Genomic DNA, 26,941 nt, shown 5'->3' on the forward strand with positions numbered 1-26,941 from the left:
GCGACCATGTAAGGAAACAATTTTTATTTATTGTAGATTTCGACAATGATTGCTTTCTAATGACGTGTGCAAAATTTTTAAAAATTCTCCCCGAATTATACTACGAATTTCTCCTATGATGATTTTAAATAATATATAATTATATATAACTTTCATGTGAATGTTAATACTTACACAGCAGATTGGTGTACCAATTCTCATGTTGTTTGATGAAAGAATAACGGATCAGGCCGTAAGTGTTTGTTAGTCACATGACTCTTGTTGCACTGGATGAACAAATGTTACACAGTGGGCAATTCATTCAATATGTTTCGCACTATAATTTTAGCTTACATCCGTATCTGGTCAACTTTGGTTCACACACAACAAAATATATGATAGTCACACGTCGTATACTAAATTACATTACTTCATTTTAAAAAAAGATCATTTACCCACATTTATTTAAATTAATAAATCAGGTACATGTAAAATAATTCAAAATAAATAAATCAGGTACATGTGCTATTTTTACTATTTATTCTTTTTCTATGAAACGAATGACCAACGAGATAACAAAGCAAATACTTTTTATAAAAAGGAACAAGTCTTTTCAAGGGATACTTACATGATTTCGCTCCTTAAAATTACAAAAGTTCATATTATTAAAACTACATATGTGTGGGGGGGGGTGTACTTGTCATGAACCTGATAAGTTAAGTGCTTGTAAACCCGAAATAAATGCATGTACTATATGGCTTATTAACAAGACTCAATTTAAAGTTATTGTTTGTTTTAAAGTGTGTTAATTAGTCCCCCGGTGAAACCGGAGGGGACTATAGGTTTTTTTATTGGTCATATAAAGAATGCGTGATTGAAAAACAATTAATAGAAAAAAGGATTTTTTAAAAATATATCTATAATTCTTATGCCCTGTAATTTTACACAATTAAGAATGCTTCTCACACCTAAGATTTCCTTTTTTATGTAGTATTCGTATTTTTAAAGTTCTTGTTATCATTAGCAAAAAAAAAAAATATAAAACAAGAATATAATTTAGAAAAGACAGTTGAGAACTGTATGATTATTCATTAAATGGACAACATGCAAGAATAATACAAAGAGGAAGAGTCGTAGCACACTTTGATAAGAAAAACCTAGCTGAGCGAATGGTAACCCTCTACCAAAAAACGAGTGTTAATTCTATTCATTACCATTTGTTCTAATGAAAATATTCACGTTTTTAGTTTGGTAAAAATGTAAGGAAACGATTTCAAGTATCTTTTGAGTCACTTTGGTGGTTCTTCAGCATTTTCAAAGTTATTTCTCCCAGTTGTTTGATGTCATTTGGTATATCCTCGTCTGCTTCAGCTTCACGTGGTGCTATTTTCACAGACAGGTCTTTAATTTCCTTGAAAATGAATAAAATGCGGTAAGAAGAAATTAGGGAGGCATAAATTTATTATTTGAGGTCAAAACTACACCACCATTAGCTATACATAGCAAGACGCAGGGAAAGTATTGTTTTATAGTGCTTCATACAGAAAACTTAAAATTATTTAAATATTACTGGACTTTTTTTTCAGGTTTTGTTTGCTAATACGTACGTCCTTTATTTCACGTGTTTACTATTTTATGACTGTCTCTGTTGATACATTTACGATGATCTATTTTCAAGGTCACTGAATTCAACATTCTTTAATACATGTAACTTTAAAAAAATCATTCAATGAAAACCAAAAAAGTCATGGTCATTTATTTACACCAAACTTATCCAGTAACTAACGTAAGTAGGCCGTTATTATAAACCATTTCGCAATGAGTTTCAATGGTTTACTATAATTATACTATTATGGAATAGGAAAACATGGTTTTAATGTGTATAGCGCATTTTTGATATATGAGGGTACACTGATAAGTTTACAGTATTTAAGACAGAAAATTCTTTAATTGCGTACATAGTGATATTAAAACCACCGCAATGTATTCCCATTTTACAGTATATTTACCCCGTCCTCAATATCAATCGACACAAGATTCGTATCCAAACACCCATGAACTAGATCACGTTCGTGTAGAAACTTCATAGCTTCAGACAATCGTAGAACGACGAGCTTCATTTCCGGCACCGTGAGAGTATGATTCCGCATGTAGTCAGACAAGGTCACAAGCAGGGGAGCATTTTTACCAATTATAAACAAATCATTTTCACAAAGTTCTGTAAAAGTTTCTGTCGCAGCTGAAAAATATAAATACCATGCAATCAATATGATTACAACTTGTAAGTCATTATTTCCTTGTCACTTACCATTTATATCATTTGAATTTTTTTTTAAATCTGATTGCTACCTTTTTGCTATTTCATAAAAATTTAAAAGAAATCTTATCGTAGTCTGCAATAAAAGATTTGACTGCCGAATTACTCACAATGGGTTCTAAAAACTTTTCTCTTGTTAGACAACATCGCCATCTCGACCTAAAAATATTACCATCTTTTTATATTTCAAGTTTTTCTAACTTAGAAGAAATTAAACAGTTTAAATGTAATGTAAGCAGAAAAGATTGTTCGTCTTAAGGTCAGATGACACGTTCCTAAAATACATTTTGTATATATATTTTTTCCAAGAATTTGTCATTGAAGTATTGCTACTTTAACAAGTTTCTTCACAAAAAATTAAGGTACTTTACCAGGCATTTGTGTAAGATACCAGAATATGCTATTTACTATATAATCCTATTGGAAATCACTAGCATTGCCAGTATCACGACTTCTTTGGTGTCTTTATCTACTTAGACATTTTGAAAATAGCTTAAAATTCACAAAATAATGATAATTATGATAAATTTGTTGTATATTTTGAAGAGATACAAAACAGATATTTGCGCAACGTGTCGTCAGACCTTAATTTCGTGCCACCAAGAATTAGAGACGACTTTACTCACCCTATTCCTTATATTTGAAAATGAATACAAAAACGGATTTAAAGCTGAATTTATCGGAAGAATAAACACCGCAACCCAGGTATACACTTCACCCGAAATCACGTAACCACGTAGTGCCAGCAGTCCTAAAACAAGTAAAGGAAACAACATCAGTGTGAATTACCTTTAGAGAAAAATAAATATATTTCATAAGGATAAAAGAATATTAAGCAGAATTGTCAAAATTGTTTTAGATTACCCATAATTCCAATTGGACACCAACACAGGAAGTCAGACAAAACTATCAAGAATAATCCACGAGCAATGACCACTTCTTGGGTCCTTCTGTTGGAATTCACCTTCGAAGCTGTATTTGATATTTCTCTATATATCAAACACTGTCCCGATGCAATGATCAGAAAGAGCAGGAAATTAAGTATAATGAAGATTGCTGTGGAGTACTCCCATCCAGCAGGTCTGTCTCTAGTTAATGGTAGAGCAAGACATACGACGGATCGAGAAAAGAACTTTCCTTGGAAGTAATCTCCGGGAATCAATGGGATTGCAGACAGCAAAATGGTTGCACTCCATAGAGTTCCAATACATAAAAGAGCTCTGGCTCTAGTGAACCTTAATTGACCGAAGGGGAATTTGATGGCTATAAGACGATCCACTGTAATAAGGCACAGCAAAAATACTGACGTTTCACTCGAGATCGTAGCAAGCATGCCTGCTATTTGGCATGCTGTACTCTCTCTCCAACGTATATCATTCCAGATGTACCTTCCCCGATAGTACTGGTCAGCAGATGCAATAATTATCAAGTATATGCCCATTAAAAAATCTGATACACTTAAATTCGTGATAAAAATTCCATGACTTTTCTTTAATGTATGTGAGTCAAAACATACTTTAAAGACGAAAACTCCAAGATTTCCGAACAAAGAACAAAATCCAATGACCCACATGAATGACGAAAGGATGTCATTTCTCATGAGGTCATCACACGAAGAAAATTCATCTTCATTTGGTAAGCATTCTTTGACTGACTGAGGTTTCAAACAACAGAATGCATACGAATCTGTATATAATTTCTCGAGATTAAAAAGGCCATCAAAGATTTGGGAGGAAAATTGCTTTACGTGGTTTCTTCGAAGATCCAAAACTCTTACATCAGACAAGTTTTGAAACGCAAAGTCCGAAATATAGCGAATACGATTTGCAGATAAATTCAGCTGTCTAACATTCTGTAGCCCCACTAGAGTATTTTGTCGAATATTCCACAAACGGGAATTTGTTAAAGCAAATGTAGGTAGACTTCGCAATCCAAGAAATGCCAAATCTGATATTTCAGTCAAACGACCGTTTCCTTCCATCTTTAATACTTTCAATGAAACTAGTCCTGTGAATGCATTACTGTGTAATTGGGTTATTTTATTATTTCTAAGATCAAGTATCAACAAATTTCTTTGACTGATAAAGGTATATGATTCAATAGATGTCAATCCACAATCTGCTATGAATAATCTGACTAGATGTTTTAAATGTTTCAGAGAAAGTAAACCATTGCTGAAATTATTTTCACTGAGGTCTAAATATCTCAGTTGACTTGGAAGTTCAGTTGTACTTTTATTTTGAATATCTCTACAAACGCCCGAGAGACCATCACAATGGCATTTATCTGGACACGTGATGTGACACAGAAGTTCGTCATCGCGAAGAGGACAAAAGGTAATGTTGTCACATAGCTTACTCGGATTCAAGCAGATTGTGCTACTTTTGCATCGGTACAGCCCTGGACAAGACTCTGTAAGGAAGTATACAATAAACATGTAAGAAAGTGTCAAATGCGTATATGTCACGAGTCTAGTTTGCATAAAATTTCTGCATGAATTTAGAGATATATTGAAATCTGTTCTGTCATTATAATTCCTCAATACGTTTTTGTTACGTGAAATATATAAAAATATTAAATTACAAAACAAAGCATTAAATCAATAGGACGGTATCCCATTTTTTTTTTATTTCCAAAAAATCGTAAATAGAACTAGACATATATTTACAAAAATCATGGTATAATTGAATATAAAAATCAATAGTTTTAATCTCAAATCCAAGTCGATAAAAAAAAACCCTGACTGTTTTATTAGTAAAGACATGTATTCCCTGAGCCTGAGGAAATCGACTAAAGCAATGGAGTTTATTATTATAGGTTTAGGATACAAATTGCAAAACAAGTATATTAAATTATACTAGTTTCAATTCAAGAAATAAAAACTAAAGGAATATTGTATACCACATTGAATTTCGTCCACACCATTTTCGCAGTGCTTCTCGCCGTCACAGATCAACCGTGGAGGAATACAGAAACTTCCGGGACATTTCATATAACCTGAAGGACATGGTATTGACTCTGAAAGACGTAATTGTGTGTTTCAATAGATAAAGCATTTCTGTTTAGGAAATGTCTTCACATATTGTCTCTAGAATCATACAGATGCTAAGAAAACGAACCACAGTTGTCTAGATGTGATAAATCTCGACACCCTAAGATGTCACCGTATACGTCATAATCAAGAATGCATCGTTGGGAGATTGGCACAATCTTCCCTGTTCGACAGAGGAAGTCTATGTTTACATTATCTGTCTCTGAAAAAAAAAATGCATTTTAAATAAGCTGATCATGTTTTCAACTAAGAAAAAGCTACTGCAAAACTGGGATGGTGTCAAATATGTTTTTCAAAAATCGCACAAGGTTAAATGAGGTCCGATATTTATTGGAAATTAATGTTTTTAACTTGATATACATGTGCAGGCATTCTTAAGCATATTTCAAAGAATGACAGGCCTATAGGTAGCAAATTCAGTTGTGGGGGGGGGGGGGGCACAGCCATACATTTTCAGTTGTCAGTTGAGGGGGCGTACCAAAAATTTCCTGACAAGCAAAAGAAAAAAAGGTCATCGACTACAAAAAAATTCCTTGACAAGCGAATAATAAAAAAAGTCATCAGACGTTTTTATTGAGGGGGCACAAGCATATAGTATCTTTGTTTACTATAGTAATCTATATATCAGCAAAATTATTGGGGGACACGGCCCCTCCGTGCCCCCCCCCCCCCCCCGGTTCTTACGGCCATGAATGGAATAAATTCTTTTAAAATGCAGAAGCCAGTTGCTTAGAATATAAGTTTGGCAGCAAGATCCATTCTTTGACGATACATATGTACATTGTTATAGATACACTTAGTTTCAAAATATTGTGAAGTACCGTATTCAGAATGATAAACACAAATAGCCTCCCATCAAAACATGACCAAATTGTCCTAACATGCTACACGTGATTAGAGGGATTTCATCGGGCATCATTCTCAATTAAATTTGCCACAATTATCGTCAAATATTGTGACCTACTTATATTTTTTAAAATTTTGCTCTGTAAATTTTACTAGGAAGATTGTTATTTAATTTTGTTTTCAAACGACTAATATAAAATTAAAATTCAATTGCGATTTCAGCATGAGAAAAAAATTAATTATTGATGTTGGTATTCGACAAACACGTGTTGTAGAATTGTTGTATTTTGCCCGAATTTTACTGATTATCCGGTGCTTTTGCACTGTCAATATAAGTATAAGCGATGCTATTGTTATCTATCAAATCCTATATATAATGCATAAATAAAATTTCTCTTCCTGTCATCCCGATATAGTAGATATTTTATAATTTCACTCTGAATCATCTCGACGTTTGTGTTTACCTCCTAGGCTATACAAACTCATCTTTCTATATTCATACATGCATATGTTGTACGATCTCAATCGAGTAGTTATTTATATACATGTATATTAATACCAAATAACAGATGTAAACAAGGCTTGGCGCTTACTACATATGAAAGGACATAGATAGCTGAATATGAGTTATAAACTCGTGTGCCTACAACGGTCCATAACTTAAAGCCAAATATCAGTATTTGCAGGCAGAATTCAGACATACACATTATGCATTATTCTGATCTTCGATCTATGGGAACATAAAAACCATGCAATATTAATACATTGGCATGATTCATTTTGTATTAATGGCTTTCTTGAAAACATACTATTATAAGTATAACAATTTTTTTCAATTAAAAGAATAGTAAAACAAACACAATGTACCTTCTGTACATATAAGAGGTCCAACATTTAACTTAATGAACTTATTTTCCCCTGGACGGTTGATGAATACTTTCTTGATAGGCAGAACTGAATGGTTGGTTATAATCCCAGCGTCCTCTCTAACTTCTGTGGTTTCAGCACCATACCATTCACCCAGCGTGGAGTTACAGTTACATCTAGGTGTATAAATGAAACAACCTTATTATAACTTAAGAGAATTTCTAGCATTTTAAGAAGTTATCAAAGAAAAAAAGGGGGGAAATTGGGAAAAAGGTAAATTTGTCCAGCAATTGTTCTTTTCATTACATAATAGTTATTGAATTTTTCTTGTCTATTATGAAAGAAATTGAACTCAATTGTTTACATGCTGAACGAAATCAAAAAAAGTATAAGCAGAGCATAAAATGTTTGTCTAGATAAAATAGCTTCGATGTCGTGATTTCGCCTAATACTTAAGGACATACGCAACATAGTTTGTACTTTATTGTCTTTTCCCCTGGAGTTGAAGAGTTCCAATACTTAAAGGAACTGTGTGCTACATTTTATGTCTATATATGCTGTTGTACACTTCTTCTAAAACAACTTTGGATAAACAAAATATCAAGAATATATGTTCAGTAATATTTGTGCACTTTTCTTTGAATTATACAAGAATTTTCATTAATTGATATCTTTTCAAAACCCCTGGTGATGCATGCTGATTTTTTGTCTACGAACATTTGTGGCACTATAATCTTCAATTAAAAATATCTTGAAAAATTATCAGTAGGAAAGGTACGTTGCCTATGTCCTTAATGCTAAAATTATATGAACAGGGTTATTTAGGTCTTAATTATGGTTAGTAATTGGCGTACTTTATTTTTCCCTCTTCACATTTATTTACAAAAGGGCAGGAACAGTTGTCTTGTGGATCCCCAAAACTCGTGTGAAGACGTTGTCCGTTTTGCCCCTCCAACATGACATCGATGTTGATGTAGATATAGTGACAGCGTACCCTTACTTCCTGGCTACATCTGTTCGTTTCCTTAAGTTTTGCTATTTGTGCTTGATTTGCAGTGTACTTCAGTGTGGTGTCCACCTCAGACAAGCTCGTGTATATTGTTTCTTCCTTGGAATGATGAATTACTGTTCGAACACTAACATGGTCGTTGGTTTTCATAAACTGGCATTCGACTTTTGACGGATCTAAGCCTAAAATACAAATATATGTATATCTATATTGAATGCCATTTTTTGTTCTTAAACTTTTACTTATCTTAAGTGCCCCAGGTCACGGTAGGCGTTGGTACGATAAAGAACCCTCACTGCTCAATTGCCCTGAGAGTCGAGGATAGGTCTAAATTTGAAGCCATTCACCGGTATATGGTGGCGTGTCTTTATGAGTGAAAAATCTCAAAAACAACATACACCAATCATATGAAGAGAAAAAAGCCCCTACTAGAGAAAATGAACTTGGAAGATTTACCCATGCTAACAAGGTATTCTCCATTCTCGCTTCTGCCCAGTCCCCACCAGTCTTTACACGATCTCTGGACAGTGTTTTTACAATTTTGAGATTCATCCTCTGCGAAAAATCCACTACAGTCAATAAAACCATCACAGACTTTGGAGGGGTGTAGACAGGTTTGGTCGTAGCATTCAAATCCATTGTTACAATTCACTAAAATAATATCGAATCAGACCAAATAACAAGTTGATCAATTTTGCTCAATGAAGAATATACCAGCAAAAGCTTGATATCTTAAGCTAGATTGAAAATAAAATTGAAATGTAAAGAAGTTAAGATCCATACTCATGATAAGTTTGTGAATAAAACCTCAATGCAATATAACCTAGCCTAAATATTGAACATATCAGTGTTGAAATACTTAAGTTCAACTGTACTTTTTCCTTAATAAATGTATGAAAATCGCCTACCGCAATATTTCTCGTCGCTTTCATCAACACAATCTATTTTCATATCACACCGATTGCTTGCTGGAATACATTGACCGCAATAACATTTCCATTCATTTTCTGTACATGGTGTTCTGACTTGTAAACAATGCAATTAAAAGTATTATTTCGTACGAGAGGTTTTGCCGTGGCACAATATTGTATCATAAAATAATCAATTGATACAGGTCATTCATAATTACAGTCGCCAGCGAAGTGCAGTGATTATAGAGCGTTCGCTCTAGAGTCGCGGAGTAAGGAGTTGATCCTTATGCCGCGGGTTCGAATCCTTCTGAGAAACGTGGAGACCGGTCCTTCGGATGAGACCGTATAAATCGATGTTCCATGTCGTAGTAGGTTCTGGCACTTAAAAAAAGATCCCTCACTGCTCAAAGGCCGTAAGTGCCGAGTACAGGTCTAAATTTGCAGCTATCCATCGGCAAGTGGTGGCGTCTCAATATGAGTGAAAAATTCTCCAAGGGACGTTTAGCAACAAACAAACAAACATAATAATAATTCTCGTGTATTTGAAATGAAACTATGAAATGTTTACGTGCATTTGCCTTTAATTCTAAACGTAGACTTATTTCAATACGATTTATTTATACTTACTACAACCGGCTTCATCGGAGTTATCTGGACAATGGCTGACAAAGTCACAATACAGACTGATAGAAATACAGTCACCACTGTTGCATTGGAACTGTGTTTCTGTACACGTTGTAGCTTTGATAATGAAATATATATAATGTAAGAAATACTTTCAAAACGAATACGACGACTCTTTCCATTTGGCTTCAAATACGTGCGTGTTTTACAGTTAAATAAATAAATCCTATCATTATATATATAAAAAAGAGAGAAATAAGCTTACAGCAGTTTGCCTCATCTGTTCCGTCACTGCAGTCCTCCATTCCGTCACATACAAACAGTCTGCTGATCAATTCTGTGTTCTCACACTGGAACAGAATGTTACCCAACCTTGCAGACTGTGACTCAACAGAACTATTTCCCCACCAATTCCTCCTATTTATGGTCTCTGAGAAAAATGCACCGAGCGTCATATATATTTATAAAATATCCATCCATTATTTAAAAAGGGTAAGTTATGCAATGTTAAATACGTGTTTACTTGCTAGAAAATCGAGATAGGCGTACTGTAGAAAAGAAAGGAATTAATCCTATTTCAAACTTTAAAAAAATCATATATATATAAAATTAGTGCATTTAAATAAACATCAGACCAATTAGACACAATGGGACATATTATTTCTTTAAACTTACCATTTTGTTTGCTAATATCTATTTCACACATGAAGCTTTGGATTTTATTGTAAGCACAGGCAGTGTCGTGCCAATCGTTCATAGAGTGGATACTGGAGAATTTGATGCTGGTACAAAGCTCATTATGAACCCCATTAGGTTGGCGATCTTTGAAGTTGTCACCATGAAACCTCAAAAGATTTAAGTTTCTTTATTTCCTTAAGCCAACTGGCTCATCAGAGTAACAAGTACGTGATACTGAGAAAAAACATACAGAAAGTGAACGTAAAAATACAGACATGAAAAAAATGTCTTATATCACTATTTTTTTCTTAACAATGTGGCAGCATTAAAAAAATTGCCCAAATTTAAAAGATCTAGTACTTCGTAATTCAATTAATTTAAAGTATAAATAAAATTAAGAGGAGTTCCAAATTACAATCACAAATGTAACTTCCATACAACATCCTTTAATATACCTGGACAAGAAATCAGAATTGATAAGCATTAAAATGATATGACCAATCATACACAGTTGTTAGCGACTTGACATACAAGAGTATGAGTTGTGATGACAAAAATGCTACTTTAAACGACCTGGATTAGATGTTGCATCTTATGACACAATTTACTAGTCATGCTATGGATGTTGCAATTAATTGGCACATTAAGATTCTGAAGTTTTGTCGTAAGATCTATTAACTATGGTTACAGGAATGATATCATGTCTATTACACAAAGACATGGAGTTATAACATTATTACCTAAAGGTGACAAGCCAAGACATTTTCTTAAAAACTGGCGTCCTATTACACTGCTAAATACTGTATATAAAATAGCATCTGGCTCCATTGCAAACAGATTTAAAAAATATTTAGATATAATAATCAACCCTGACCAAACTGGTTTTATCTCCAACAGATATATTGGAGAAAACATAAGATTGATATATGATATAATGCACTTTACAGAAGAAGATATTCCAGGACTTTTATTACTGATCGATTTTGAGAAAGCTTTTGACTCTCTTTCCTGGAACTTCATACAGAAAGCATTACATTTTTTCAATTTCGGCCCTTCCATCAGAAAATGGGTCACTCTTTTTTACACGGATATTAAAGCTACTGTTAATCAAGGTGGTAATTTTTCTGATGTAATTGATATTCAGAGGGGATGCAGACAAGGAGACCCCTTGTCTCCATATATTTTTTTGGTCTGTGCAGAGATTCTAGCCATATAAATTAGGAAAAATAAAAAAATAAAAGGTATTACCATTAGAAATGTAGAAAAAAAGATCTCTCAACTGGCAGATGATACTTCCCTTATTCTTGATGGAAGTGAGGAGTCTCTTTTAGAAACATTGAAAACTTTGAACACATTTTCAGATATGTCTGGATTATGCATTAACTTCTCAAAAACACATACTGTGTGGATTGGATCCAAAAAATACAGTGATGAGGTTTTAATCCCAAATTATCAACTTAATTGGGGAACTACTAGATTTACTTTATTTGGGATAAATTTTGATGTTGACCTAGATAAAATGTGTGAAATAAATTATCAACCAAAGCTAGTGCAAATCAAGTCTATTCTTAGTCAATGGGGAAAAAGGTTTTTAACTCCAATTGGAAAAATTACTGTTATAAAGACACTGGCTTTACCTATATTAAATCATTTATTTATGTCAATCCCAAATCCATCTAATTCTTATTGTAAAGAATTAGAAAAACTTTTTTTCTCATTCTTATGGAATAATTCAACTCATAGAGTTAAGAAAGGTGTCATTGTTAAAAAATATGAAGATGGAGGACTGAAAATGATAAATTTAAATGCTTTCATTGTTTCTTTGAAATTAGTTTGGATAAGACATCTAGTTGTTACAAATAAAGGGTGGGAAAATTTCATCCCAAATATGAATATATATAAATTTGCATCCTGTGGTATTGAATACATCACTCAACTTATGAAAACCTTAAAAAATAAATTCTGGATTGATGTGTTCAAGTCCTGGGTTGATTTGAATAAAATTTGTACTGATTCTGATGCTACTGTAGACTCTCCACTGTTTTATAACCCTATGGTCCATATTGGAGGGAAAACCTTTTACAGTAAAAAACTTTTTGACAATAATATTAGATATATTAATGACATTATTGGAGTAGATGGCTTTTTTATAGCTATGAATGCTTTTGCAATACTTATCCAGATATAAAGATTAATTTTTTAGAGTATTCTAGCTTGATCCATGCAGTTAAAGCTTGGATAAAGAGGAGCAATTTTGATAAAAATTTACAAAAATCAGAAAATTCTCTTATTATGTCTAACTTTTATCTTGTATCAAAATGCAAAAAATCAAAAAATTTCTATGACATTCTCAATAAAAATTCTTCTATAACAGCTGGTTACAAAAAATGGATTGAATTATTTGATTTGGATAGTAAGGAATGCAAAATAATTCATAAATTACCATTTCAAGTCACAAAAAACTGTAAACTCCAGTGGTTTCAGTACAGAATTTTAAATAAAATATTGGCAACAAATTCTTTTTTATTCAAAATTAAAAAGGTTGTTTCAAAGCAATGTACTTTTTGTCAAAAAGAAGAAGAGACAATTGAACATATCTTATGGGAATGTGATCTTGTACAATCACTCCTTGAAAACTTTGAATATTATCTCCAGCAGAAAAACCTCCATTTGTCCATAACAAAAAAATCATTCATTTTAGGCATGGGAGGAAAAAATAATGAAATAGCTAATATCTTAATCTTATGGTTGAAATATTATATTTATACTTCTAGATGCACTAAAAAACCTCTAAATGTGCACTCTGCGATATCACACTTGAGTTATTTTTACCAAACACAAAAATATATATCATATAAAAATGGTGAAAAAGAGAAATTTGACAATCAGTGGAATAGGTGGAACCAATTATTTTTGTAACTCTCTCTCTCTCTCTCTCTCTCTCTCTCTCTCTTTCTCTCTCTCTCTCTCTCTCTATTTATACACACAATTCTGTTAAAGAAAAGATATTGGACATTTTGTATATAATGAATTGTGTTGAAAAAATAAAACAATTAAAAAAAAAAAAAAAAAAGATTCTGAAGTTACATATGTCTTACGTCAATCAAACAATAGGTCCTTCAAAGAGGTATGAATTTTACTACTGATATTTCAGTTGCTTCAACAGACGTCTTTTCCACATATTCAGAGTAAAACCATGGTTTAAAGAAAAACCAAATTTACATAGATATTGCATCAAGAGATACCTATAACATTCATATTTCGGATGCTGCCTGTGATTTACATTATTTAGAAGAAGGATTAGGTTAAAAAGTTTTGACCAGTTCTATTTTCCAGAAAATGTAAGAAAAGTGATCAAGCTCAGAATCTAATAAAACGATACAAATGGAGATCAGGAGACCAGAAGCACCAGGAGTGGAATCAGGTACATGCCATGAAGGAGTAAGCATCCCCTTTTCAAGTGGGCAATGTATTTTATGCAAACAATGTAAGTCTGACATAATCAGAATTTGAATGTGCTCTTCTTATGAATTCTTTTTTCATTACCAAAGTGGGTTTGAAGTCCTAAGAATCTTAATGCCATCACTTAGATTGAACAGTATTTTAAATGCCAACCCGGGCATTGACTTCTAGCTTGATCATATTACTATACCATGCAGTAAATGTTAAAGGGTTTCCATCCGACCACAGGTACTTCAGTTCGCCTGTTTCTTCAGAGTAGATCTTTCTAAGACCTAGAGAAAGATAACAAAATCATGAACAAGAACATGATCAAGAAATATATTTTACTCATTTTGACTGATATTGTTATTGATATCATTGAGGTCTAGAATAAGTACACATTGGAAGAATTACTAAGATGAAGAAAACAAACAAACCAACATAAATCTCCCAGTCGCGAGTGATGTTCATAGCATTCGTCAAAAGGAAATGAATGAAGGAAAGTTCCTGTTTTGAAGCAATACTGACAAGGCTTCCATTCTGTTGAATACATTTGTGATTTGCTTTCTGCCACGTGATACCTTCGTCACCAGAGAATATTCTATAGCAACTCCCATTGTTGTAATACCAGGCGCCTGGACATTCTGAAAACATAATTATATTTGTTATGTCGTGCTTTAGATTGCATTAGACGTTGATTACAATAGCAAAAGAGTTTCATCCACAAAATACACGATTAAAATAGTTATTCATTATTTTGAATTTTAACAATTTTTATGAAAGAAAAGCAGAGTGTCATTTCTAATGAAAGACTTACCTCCACTTCCAGTATCCAAATAACTTTGAGTAAAATTTATCAATGCATACAACCCTAAAAATCCTTGTCCTTGTTTTTCCTCATTTCCTGAATGAAATTCAACTCTCATACGGTGCCATCTTGATGTGATGTTTCTATATGGTCTGTTTTCTTTACAAAATCTTCCAAGTAACACCTCACTCTCATTGAGGTCAATATCGTAGATAGCAATATAGGAGTTTGAACAGGTTGCGTCTCCATTGATAACATCTAAGTGGAGAAGACTGAGGTCTACATATTGCCCAAACGTCCCTTCTATCTTCCATATGCAGGTTTCATCTGCTTTATAAGGGGCGGGATATCTGTTAGTAGCTATGTAGGCTGATTGCTGTCTACAGGTGACTGCACATCCTTCTTCAGATATTCCACAGCCTGGTTTATCTATGTCAGATAATTCAGTTATATCATATTTGTTATTTACAATGTTAGAACTGCAACAGTGAAAATAACGTTATTAATGTTGCTTCAAAATACCTGTGTAGCTCTTGCATAAAAATTCATTTGCTTCGATGAATAACTGAACAATTCCACAATATTTGATCCACTTACTTTAAATTATCGTTGTTTATTGTTAAAGGAGGCATAGTGTACGAGTACATACAAGCCTTGTGGGCTTTTCAAATACAAAATATAAAAAAGGAATATTTTAAGAGTTAACAAAGTCTAGCCAACTTAATTCATAAATCATGTTGCGATTTAGTACGAGATCTATCCATCTATCTAAAATGTCTCATTTTATGATAACGCATAAACCCCTCAAAAATTCTGAAACGTACATGTACTTCCAATCTTCGATTAATCTTGCTATACCTCTTTTTACGATAAAGATGTAGTAAAGGAGTTTTGTGCTAGATCAATTAAGACATCAAAAATAATCTAAACTTACTTTAAGGCTATAGTTAAATTAAGTAGAACAGGAAGATCTTCATGGCATTCAATTTGAAATCGTGTGAAAAGTAATCTGGGTACCCATATTCAATTTAATATTATTTTAGAGAAGAGGCAGAGAATATGTAAATTACCATTTTCTGAGAGACAGTAGACAATCTAGATATATTTCATTTGTCTGATATTGAAAAAAAATTCATATTTTAAACTAAGTTTCTTCATTTTTCATTGTATAATTTATGAGAGTAAAATAACACGAGTTTTCATTGTTTTTACCAAAAATGTATGCCTCGTTAGTCAGTTTGTAGAAATAAATATCTATAGTATAGTACCTGATTTTGTGACTTTGATTTCGAAATTCTTTTCTTTCTGTTCTGCAGACATTTGAAAGCAGGTTGTCAGTCTTACTGATATATTGTTCCCAGAAGAGATCACATTGGTGTCTCGAACGTCACTCTGTGTATCAGCAGAAATCTCAATGGTGTTTGAATGTTCGATTATATGTAAACTATCTTTGCATTTTCCAGGATTTATATCGAAAATTCCGAGCTATGAAAAAAATTTAAATTATGAAATTAATATATTTTGACAAAATCATATAAGAGATAGAAACCACAAAGGAAATCATGTTTACTGAAAGGATATTTAAAAATTACGAATTTTTTAAATTATTTTTTCGAAAAAGTTGTAAATTCAAGATACCTTAAAAATATGGATTACCTCTTTCAATGCTATTTTTGTAGTCGATTTTGCCAAATGTATGTAAACTATCTCCAGCTTTACAAAATTCGAATCTCCAGCATAAATATTCCAAGTACAATTAAGCCCCTGTCCATAACTAAATGGGAAACCCGGTGATCTAATTACAGCCTCCCCTCTTTGTTGAAGATTTATTGAAAAGATACATGGAAGGATATGTTTTGCGTCTGAAAAAGCAAGTCTAAATCATGAATGATTTTTTAATAGTATAAGATATTTCAGATTTATAAAGAGAAGGTAACCTAAAATGGATTTAAAATAATTTTATTAGTTTTTTTTTATTTTACACTGAAGAGATCTCTTATAATATATTGATAATGCAAAAGCCCGTCATTTTTTAAAAAAAATCTTTTAAATTGATATACCTTTAAAGCAAAGACGATGTGCGGCATAGTGTTTAGTAGAGCCAGTTTGAACCCAGGACATCATTCTTGTTGGATGATATCTGTCCCCAAAACTCAAAGAACACTTCGGAGATGAAGTATACTTCTGAAAAGAGAGGGCCGTGCAGTTATTTCTTACGCAGAACTGTCTACAGCCTTTGATGCTTGATATATTTTTAACATCAAACGGAGAATTGTCCTCTTTTTCAAGCCAGTAAGAAAATCGTTTTAGTTCTTCAAATCCAAAATCAACAATGCCATTTTGACATTTTTTGTCCCTTTGCACTGAAAAGAGATATTTAATTCCATTACAAATAGACAACACATTTGAATACTTTTCATGATAAAAGTCTGTCAAATTTTCATTAAAACTTTTGTTGCTATTTTTCTTGCCAAAGGATTGTTAAAGCAGTTCTTAGATTACAGAGAATTCCTAAAACTTATGGAACAACAATAAGATATTGTTTTAAAATAGTAATTGGGAAGATGACAATTTTCTGAGAGCAATCAGAATACTTCCCTTTAACACTTCCAAATCATCAGTGCGATATTGTGCTAAATTTTATTATGTCTTGTATATTTTTACTGTTCAAATTAACTTTAAATATAAACTATACATTGTTTTTGGCATCCTATGACTTCTGTCTTGAAACAAGCCTGGTGACCACCTGCTACTATTGGGTGTATTTTGATATATCTTGCCAGGATGTCCGTGTGAAACAAAAACGTCTGTGGGGTGGTCACTTCTACTGTTGTATCAATAACAAAGGTCTAAAGATCAAATAAAAATGAATATTAACATTATATGTGAGTATCCTTATGAAGTGAATTTCTCTTGGCTTTCTGGATTAATATATTTCTTCACTTAGGGCGGCTATGATAGTTTAAAAGTTATTGTAAATTAAACGAGCTTTGTATAATATGTTAATTTCATTGCAGTGTATCGGAAACGACCCTCTGCTCAAAAATTATGTCCCAAAAGCTGTATCTCACTTCCATTTTCAATAACCATGCCATGTAAGGCGGCGCCGTGTGAATGCCATCGGAAATATAAGCAAATTGTTTGACTTGCGTAGATGGACAAGCGGTTTAGCACGCTGTTTCTGCACTGTTATAGGAGACAGATTCCGCATGTCGAAAGTTCAGCACTTGTTGGGGCGGGAGTGAGTATCCTTTTCCTTGCATTTTTCTCATAGAAAAATTCAATTAATACAGTCTATGTATTGCCACTTTTGATACTGTGATACTGTTGCTGTAATACATAAATGAAAAATGAAACACCTACTTTAAAAGTACCAGGTGAGGCCCTATATTGTAGCATCTTCCTTCTCGTTACTCCATAAGACACTTGGAATGATTGAATGTATTTAGTTTCTATACCCGATATCCAACCCTGCATTATAATTCCTTGGATTACAGTTGGTATAATCAAGTCAATCTGCAATGCACAAAACCTACATAACAAGTTGTACATTTGGTCTGCAAGCAGGAATTTAATATAAAACTACATATTAAACATAACACCATTTCGAGATAATATAATAAAACCATAGATCAACAATTTCAGACAGACTACTCAATCATAAAATGTTATGTCAGGGAAAGTTGTATTCTATTCTGGTCGTCTTACCTGACCCGTGTCTGACAGCATTTACATGTTTAAATCGCCGAAAACTCCACAAAGAAACCCTGAATAAAAGCATTTTAGAAACTAAAATCAATTATACACACCATGAACCAAGGAAGTTTATCCTTCTTTGAAGTACACCATCCTGGGTCCGGGTGATACAATCGCCCTCGAAATGAAAGTGGTATCACTTCAACCCCTTCTGTGTCTTCAGATGTTGCCCCCAGCTGATAGTCATAGATATTGCCAGAGGCCATACCCAGAGGTCGTCCACAGGCTGTAGCTTAGAAACAGAGAAAACTGAATGCATTTTAGTTTATAAATTGTCATTGTTGAAAATCAAATTTTGATATACTTTTATCATTTTTATGGCATCAATTAACGAATTTCGTTCAAGACAACACTATTGTTTATCCTTAGATTAGTTAGAGGATGTTTACACCTCCTAGCTACCTTATTGCACCAATGGGGTTTTAGGGGTCAGTGTTCTCTTCACAATTCGTATTCATTACTGGTTGTTTGAGTTAAACTATGATTACTCTTCGTTACTTTCACCTTTTTCATCATGGAAGGAGAGGGAAAAAAGAGTTGTTTTTTTAATCAATTTCATTCATTAGAATTGCACAATTTAAAATTTATAACGTTTTCATTATAGCTTAATTGAAAACTGAATGAAAAATGAAGAGGGTCCTTATTTCACTTTTGATGTATTTAGATATATATTTGTGTTCTGTTCAAATGCATATTGTTGTTGCATATGTTAGACGAGGAATCCTAGAAATCCTTGTGAGGATCAGTTTATTTGTTTACTTTAACGACAATAAATATCATATTCTTGAGCAATTAATTCTAAAAATAATGTCCAAAACTTTGCTCATTTGAAGTCATTGATATATGTGCCTATGGAATGAAATAAAACTAATGCAATTATCATTTTGTTTTTAAAAAAATGCAAGTATACAACAAAAGATTTATTTAAATCACAATCTTTTAAAATAAATGCTCTAATAATAGAGATATAGTGATTATCAAAACTTCTAGATCTATAACCCTCCATAAAGATCTTTTTCTTGACATTCTCATTGGAAACCATGCTTACATTTTCCAAGAATTTTAATTTCGTTAATTTCCATTTTGAAAAAGTTGCCTGGATTATGGTCTGGTTGTGTGAAGTCAAAGTTCCGGATGGTTATGTATTGACCCACCACCGGACGCCTGCATTGATAACGAAATACCCTGGAGTATCCCGGTAATCGGATGTCGTCACATCGAACAGCGCCATAGTTCATGAAATCCCACTGATTCTTGCTGACGTAGGTGCCAAGATACCGCAGATTATTCGGGAAATATGCTGAACACAAGAAAGAAAAATTGTTTTTATTTATTTCATCAGTTTTGGGTCCGTTTACGATTCGCCTCCTCAAAAAAGATATTTATCTTACTTTTCATTCCTTTTTTTAAAAAATCAATATACATGTGTGTGTATATCATATTTAACTTTATGGAAGTGATCGTTTCAGAACTCTTCACCTTCGGTATAAAGGACCGTTTACGTACGTATAATAATATTTTATGTAACTTGTACATGAAGTATTCCGTTTGAACAGGATAATAAAATAACAGTTTCACACTGAAGCTAGATGATGTTCCGCAGTGTACATACTACCTTTTTAACTAAAAATATCAACTTACTTGCATAACGATAAATAATTATGGCATGAACCTCTATATTTTCCTGTAGATCAATTTGGTACCAAGGTTTCATCAAAGGTCGATTGGAAACAAACGAGTTCAGGGTATCTGTATTTTTTATTATTATTAAAAAGAATGCGTGTATGATTTCAATCAGCTTTTAAAGATTAAGATAAAGTAATCAAATATCGACTAATCTCAAAAAATATTCATGCATTGATTCATGTAATACTGTAAAAGAGAGAACGTTTAAATAGACTGTGCCTGATTCCCAACCCCATTGGCTTTGGTAACTCACTAAAATATTGAGTGTATAATTAAGAAACGATTTGACTGTATAATCTATAGGAATTCCGAAATGAGATCACTTTGTCCTACTTTTAGATCCTGACATATTTTTCCCAACATGGTTTAATTGATAAGCTTTGATGGCTCATGGTCTTATAATGAGTAATTATACATGTATATGATTTACATTACTTTGAATATTATAGCCATAGAACAACAAAATGAGGTTAAGAAACCTAGTTTTGATTTGCTAAACAGGACAACCCCCGATGACAATCAAACAGATAAAATCTAATTATTCTAGGTTTCCTACTGTGGGAGATATTAGGGTGAATTCAAAATTAATGATCACAAATTAAATTTTTAGTTCACCTGAGCCGAAGGCTCAAGTGAGCTTTTCTGATCAAAGAGTGTCCGGCGTCTGTCTGTCGTCCGTCGTTGTCGTCTGTAAACTTTTCACATTTAATTTCGACTTCTTCTCAAGAACCACTGGGCCAATTTCAACCAAACTTGTCACAAAGCATGCATCCTTGGGTGAAGGGAATTCAAGTTTGTTCACAGGAAGTATCACACCTTCTTTCAAGGGGAGATAATTAAGAATTCGTGAAAATTTGGTGGCATCTTTTAAAAGTCTTCTTCTCAAGAACCACTTGGCAAGAAAAGATGAAATTTATATGAAAGCTTCATTACATACTCTGTCAGGTAAATCTTTATTTCCCACATAAACCATTATTATTTATTTCATAGATCTTCAAAAATATTGAATTTTCAAAATGTCACTAAAAGGGGTGCACTCCCGACATTTTGAGCATCATTTTTTGCATAACTTTTTTTTGGAAACAAATTGACTATATGTATGCTAAAATGATTTCAACAAGAGCTTATTGCAAAAAGTTGATGGTCTCTCATAGTGTGAAAGACAAGCCCCGGGCACGAGAAAGTGAAGAGACGGATAATCAGACATGAACATTGGTCATATAATATATGAGCATTAAAATATTTTCGTGGGTAAAATCCCTTTTAGACAAAAAAGAGACATTTAACAAATTACCTTACATATAAGCCTTAAAAACAAAAATAAATTATATAAATAAATAAAAAAGTTTTTCCCAAATACAAAAGATATGATTTAAAATGCCGATAATTCCTCAAAACGATGATAAAACTTTTTTTCCTTATCATGAAAATTTAATACACATAGTCAAGTTTACAATCTGAGCAAAATAATTGAATGTTCAGTGATTGCTTTATACATATTTTCTAGTATTTTCTGTTTGTAGAGATTATCTGAAATGCAACAACTACTTTACAATGGATCTGAAAACAGTCAGATGATTAGAGAAGTTCAAAAAGTTTCTATAACAAGATCTTGATATAGAAACAGCAACTGAAGAGTTATCTTGACATTTTTTGACCTACCTACAAATCCATCTACAGCATAATCCGGAAAGTTATCTCCAGCGTGTAGAACACTTCGAAAAGGTTTAAATTTTCCAAATTCTTGTAAGTCTTTTTCTTCAGCTAAAAAATATTGATGGATTTCAAGGTAACGATGGCAAATTGCATGTCATAAAAGCATTTGATTTAGACTGATTTGACCAAAAATCAAACTAAAAACATGAACATAAATTGATGTTAATCGCTTTAAAATTAAGCTTAATCTTATCCTTCGAAATTTTGCCTACATGAATACCTACCACACATAGGGATGTCACATTCTTCTTTGACATTTGGAAACGCAACAAGACACAACGGTTTCCTGGATTTGTAGGAATAGTACTCGTATGCACGACAGTAATTTTTATCAAACTCATGGTAAGCCCTTTTATCATTGTGAAAGAAGTCGAAGTCTGAGTCTGTCCAAATCAAACACGTCTTTCCGGAAGCGGAAACACTTGTTCTGCCATTGTATGAATTTCCATGGTCTGTATCATAGTAACACTCACGGTGCTCTTAGAAAATACAACTCTTCAGATTACTAATTTAATCGTGTTCGATGTGATTAGAATTATAGCAATAGAAATTTGACAGAAAACTAGTATTATCCTAACAAATATCAGTGTACAAAATTAAGAATTATTTAAAATACGACTTGACTTCCATCCTTTATTATGTCATCCCATTTGGAATGGGATGTCATACAGATAATATATCTAGAATTTAGAATAATCACCATATGGTTTGTAATAACAATAAGCCACGCCTACAGAACCATTTATCCCCGTTCTATTAAGCATAGGCAACGCCCCTTCAAACTGCCATTCCTCGTTTTCATTGGGCATGTAAAAATAATCCCCCTGAACGATCATAGAGGTCACTTCCTGGCAGCCATCAGCTGACATACTCTACAAATTAGGATGAAGTTTTTACTGAAATACCTTTTACGATGCTATTCAATTTAAATTATGATCCACTAAAAGCAATAGCATATCAATCATAAAAATGTTGTCAGTAGTAGATTTTGTAATATTTGTTTGTGTTTGTCCCTCAGGACTTGTATGCAATCCATACAGTTAAATGCAGTCTGAAGATTATGATTACTTTAGTATATCAGTCGAGGTTTTTCCCCTACGTAAATAGTCTGTCGTTTCATCAAGCATCGTTGTTTGGTGGAGTTAGTAGGACATACTCACGCCAACGAATTGTTGATGAAGCATTAAAACATTTAAAAACTGTCTGTACTCTCTAATTCATTATATATGTATGGTTATGACTTTCAAGTTACTCTTAAAAATAAAGAAGCTTGATACATTATGGTTTCAGTTCCTAAGAAATCCTTACACTGTATGAAACGTGGAGATAACAATTAGTAACCATTCTCAACAATCCAATGAAACAATACAAATAGTGATCAGAGCAAAAATGTAACCCCCCCCCCCCCCCACGAAATAGGACTTTCGTTTTTGGACAGTTTACGTGGATTTTTGTTCTTGTTGTTGCTTGTGAGATTTTTTGGGGAGCCCTACCCCCCCCCCCCTCCTTACACATACACACACTGATGGACCCGTTACTACGGACCTGAAATCCGTAGTCAATTCAGAAATAAAATAATTGCCTAACAATTTGTATGAAAGACGTTGGTCAACATTCGATCTAACGACAAATTGTATCTAAATTGCAATCAAGGTCATTTTATCGACCATACAATTTAATTGCTAAATGATGACTTTAAATGCGACTGTATATCCTTTGCATTATCTACTTATTTCTTCAGTAGTGAACCTTGTTTTAGAAATTGATCGAACGATTGATTGATTGTGTGTGTTGTTTTACGTACCATTCGAGAACTTCACTCATATAGACACGTCACTATATACCAGTGAAGGGCTTCAAATTAAGACCTTTACTCGGCACTCAGGGCCTTGAGCAGTGAGGGTTCTTTATCGTGCCAAGGCCTACCGTGACACGGAGCGTCCGTTTTTTAGATCTTATCTGAAGGACCCGCATCTGTAAGTCCGAAGTGCCGAGCGCTTGGCGAAGGAACAGTTACTACCTATTTGTTATCGACTTAGGTCAGTCGCGGCCGTAATTCGAACACACGACCTTCCGATCACGGAGCAATCAAGCCATCTACCGACTGATCTACCGTGACGGTAATTGATCATACGAAGAACATGTTATTGGTTTCGAATGAACCGGGAGACATTAACCGCATATTCTGGTGATAATGATATATTGCTATACAAATAAGGGAAGTTGACGATTGAAAAGTTAAAGTCACCTTTTTTCACAAAGTGTTGATGTAAGTTTGCCTTCAATGTCTTTCTCTAGTAAAATATCCAAATATTAAGCAGATGTGTCAGGCGCCGTGGTGTCTTTAATTTCAAGTTCATTGGAATATATAGAATAAATGTATGAGTGGAAATAATTATTGTTGATTCATAAAACGTCTTCAGTATATCTAAATGTAGAATTGAAGGTCACAGCAAGATTGCTTGATTGATTAGTTGGTCGTATGTTGTTTTTATGTCCCATTCGAGAATTTTTCACTCATATTGAGACGTCGCCATGTACCGATGAAGGGCTTGCAACTTTGAACCACACCAAGAGACTTCTTCTTTTCATGTAGAAGTTTTTTGAAAAAATTCCGTTTCATAAGAATAGGAAAACAGGTTTGCTAATAACGGGGCACAATTAAAACCCAAGAAAATTCCAGTAGATCATTGGAGAACCTTGTCCCCAAAGACTACATATTGTCAATGATGAGGAACTCAAGCATCTTTTTAATATCAACGTCAGAGTACTTGTACTTGAATCAGAATGAGTTGTAACATAATAAGTTGGAAGACAACCGATGAAAAGATAGGAAAATATGCCAGTTCAATTCATATTAAAAAAAAGTTGCCAAAAGATCATCAAGACTATTATAATTATAAAAAGAAATTTAAGGACATGATAGGTTGAACATACCTAGCTAAAACTAATCTCAAGGTACATGTATATTCTAGGGTCGCTGAATAAGGAGTTGATTCTTACGTTCGAATCCTTAGTGCGGGACGTGGAGACCGGTCTTTCGAATGAGATCGTATAAACCGAGGTCCCGTGTCGCCGTAGGAGCTGGTACGAAAAAGATTGCACAAAGGCCGTGAGTGCCGAGTACAGGTCTAAATTTGCAGTCATCCACCGGCAAGTGGTGGCGTCTGAATTTGAGTGAAAAATTCTCGATAGGATGTAAAACAAACAAACAAAAAATAAGAAATTGTCCTTAAGGCGTTAACTAACGTTATTGCAATCTATCAGTTATCTTCAACACATTCAAACTGTCTGACAAATTTAGGAATTTGGAGATGTTATACCTGAAACAAAACAAACGGGAAATCTGATGGGAGTTTTACTGATGTGCGGTAATCACCATCTTCTCTACAGCAGAACTTCAGCATCAGACTCATATTGCTTCCGGTCTCTCCTGGAAAAATGCCCTCTATATCCTGCTGTGTGAACTGATAACCAGATATTGTCAAGGTGCCGTTAAAAAAACCTAAAAATGTAAATCTTGAAGAAATGACTGTTTTCGATAGTAACTCTGTATGATGGACTTCTGTTCATAGAAGAACACTGTTCTGTTAAGGAAAAAATTCGCAGTGGTTCACAATTATCATTTTGATAAGGATCGACACTTTACACGATACTAATATTTTGAGTTCCACAACTATTCTGCAAGCAACAACTTTTCTAAATAAAGTTTGACATTTAATTAAAAACACCTTTCGACTTCAAGTTAAAAAGACTTGGACACTTTTTTTCAGCATATCAGTGTGTGTCTTTGAACTTTGTAACATTAGGTGAGTTACACAAGAAAATGTGGTTTGGGTACTGCTATATTTAAGTATATCTTTCTCACATAAGGTGAGTTATCCCTAAGATACTATTTCAGCGTATCGGTGTATCTTAACTTTTTGATGTAAAGTGATATTACCGTCAGTAAACATGATATTTGTCACGGTCACAAACAACATTTGAACTGTTGAATTTATCTATAAAATGCAAAATTAGATATTTGGCATGATTAAACTGACAGGCGGACTTGGTAAAATGCAGTGATGTGTTTCATATTCAAATCATTCTCTTAAATTTGAAAAGGAAATAAAAGCAAGCATTTACTTACCTTGTGGACATTCATCGTTGAAACTGTATATACAATATTCACCTTTAGGCCATTCAACTGTTGTTTTATTGCTCTCATCTTTAAGATATGCTTGAACTTTAATACAAAAATTCATCTGGAGAGAATGATAATAGTATGGTCCCAGTATGTTTGGCTCTATGATGCCTTTGATCAGGTTTGGGTCTTCAATGTTCCAGTACTGTCGTTGGGCGGAGTCTGGGAGGGTCAGGTTGATGTAAGATAATGTCCACCCCCTGTCCTCAGTCTCAGGACAACCGAACATTGAGGCAGGGATGGCATATGTCCCATCTGGCCATTTACTTCTAATATAAGCTGCAAGAATTGCATCAATACTGTCAATTAGCTTCTAAAGTCAGTCTCTAGAGTATTTTGCACACAACTCATAATAATTTAAAAGGAATAAAAATGGTGACAAGTTCAGCCACAGAAAATTAACAGTGTTACATTTAAAGATATATAATAATAATTAATAATTATAACAATTTTTTGTTAACAAAAAGGCAATGACTGATAAACTGCATATCCAGCATATCAATACAAATGCAATATTGGACATCTTAAAGAAAGATTATAAAGACACAGCATTAAATTGACCGTATAAGTTAGAAAAATAATTACATACTTTATGAAAATCACTTCAGAACCAATGATCCATTGTGGCAAAATCGGATTGTGAAAAACTTTTTTGAAAAAAATAAATAGAAGGAATGAAATAATCTTAGAAATGAACGAATTAGAAGAAATAAGTCTATGAATGATATTATTAGACATTTTAATGCACTATTTTTCGTAGATTAGACCGTCAACATCGCCTAATATTTATTTCTTACTAATACGACTGTAGAAATGGAGAGAAAGAGAGAGAGAGAGAGAAGAAAACAAGATGAAACTGATATGGTGACATTTCTAATGCCATGATAGAGCACATAGATCAGGAAAATAGTGACAGGTTCAAGAGATTATGAGAATGAATGACAGGATATTGCATATATAATCTTAAACAAGACAGCTAATAAGACAGTAATGGACCAGAAAGAAAACTAACAGACGAGAAAAAAAAGATGGATATAGTTTAAAACTTGAATATAAAAGTAGGCT

The 26,941-nt window shown here is 33.3% G+C and overlaps 1 protein-coding gene across 1 annotated transcript; it reads right to left on the reverse strand.

The window, feature by feature from the left end:
* Nucleotides 1-548: 548 nt before the first annotated feature.
* On the reverse strand, nucleotides 549-26,145 carry LOC133187405 (uncharacterized). The gene is made up of 30 exons (XM_061322762.1): nucleotides 25,823-26,145; nucleotides 25,014-25,195; nucleotides 22,391-22,562; nucleotides 21,915-22,169; nucleotides 21,637-21,738; nucleotides 19,930-20,037; nucleotides 19,337-19,588; nucleotides 18,342-18,520; nucleotides 17,896-18,048; nucleotides 17,228-17,381; nucleotides 16,593-16,895; nucleotides 16,189-16,394; nucleotides 15,801-16,017; nucleotides 14,542-14,961; nucleotides 14,162-14,368; nucleotides 13,936-14,017; nucleotides 10,281-10,450; nucleotides 9,871-10,035; nucleotides 9,609-9,722; nucleotides 8,979-9,095; nucleotides 8,527-8,721; nucleotides 7,916-8,252; nucleotides 7,062-7,237; nucleotides 5,416-5,550; nucleotides 5,198-5,314; nucleotides 3,161-4,708; nucleotides 2,923-3,047; nucleotides 2,407-2,455; nucleotides 1,989-2,218; nucleotides 549-1,390 (listed from the first exon to the last, which is right to left on the reverse strand). Exons 1-30 carry the CDS (start codon nucleotides 26,103-26,105, stop codon nucleotides 1,253-1,255), a joined length of 6,891 nt encoding a protein of 2,296 aa, XP_061178746.1. The 5' UTR covers nucleotides 26,106-26,145; the 3' UTR covers nucleotides 549-1,252.
* Between the last annotated feature and the right edge of the window lie 796 nt (nucleotides 26,146-26,941).

Source organism: Saccostrea echinata, unplaced genomic scaffold (genome assembly GCF_033153115.1).
Source record: "Saccostrea echinata isolate AGI-Se365-2 ecotype Australia unplaced genomic scaffold, CSIRO_AGI_Sech_v1 ptg000015l, whole genome shotgun sequence".
Lineage (NCBI taxonomy): Eukaryota > Metazoa > Mollusca > Bivalvia > Ostreida > Ostreidae > Saccostrea > Saccostrea echinata.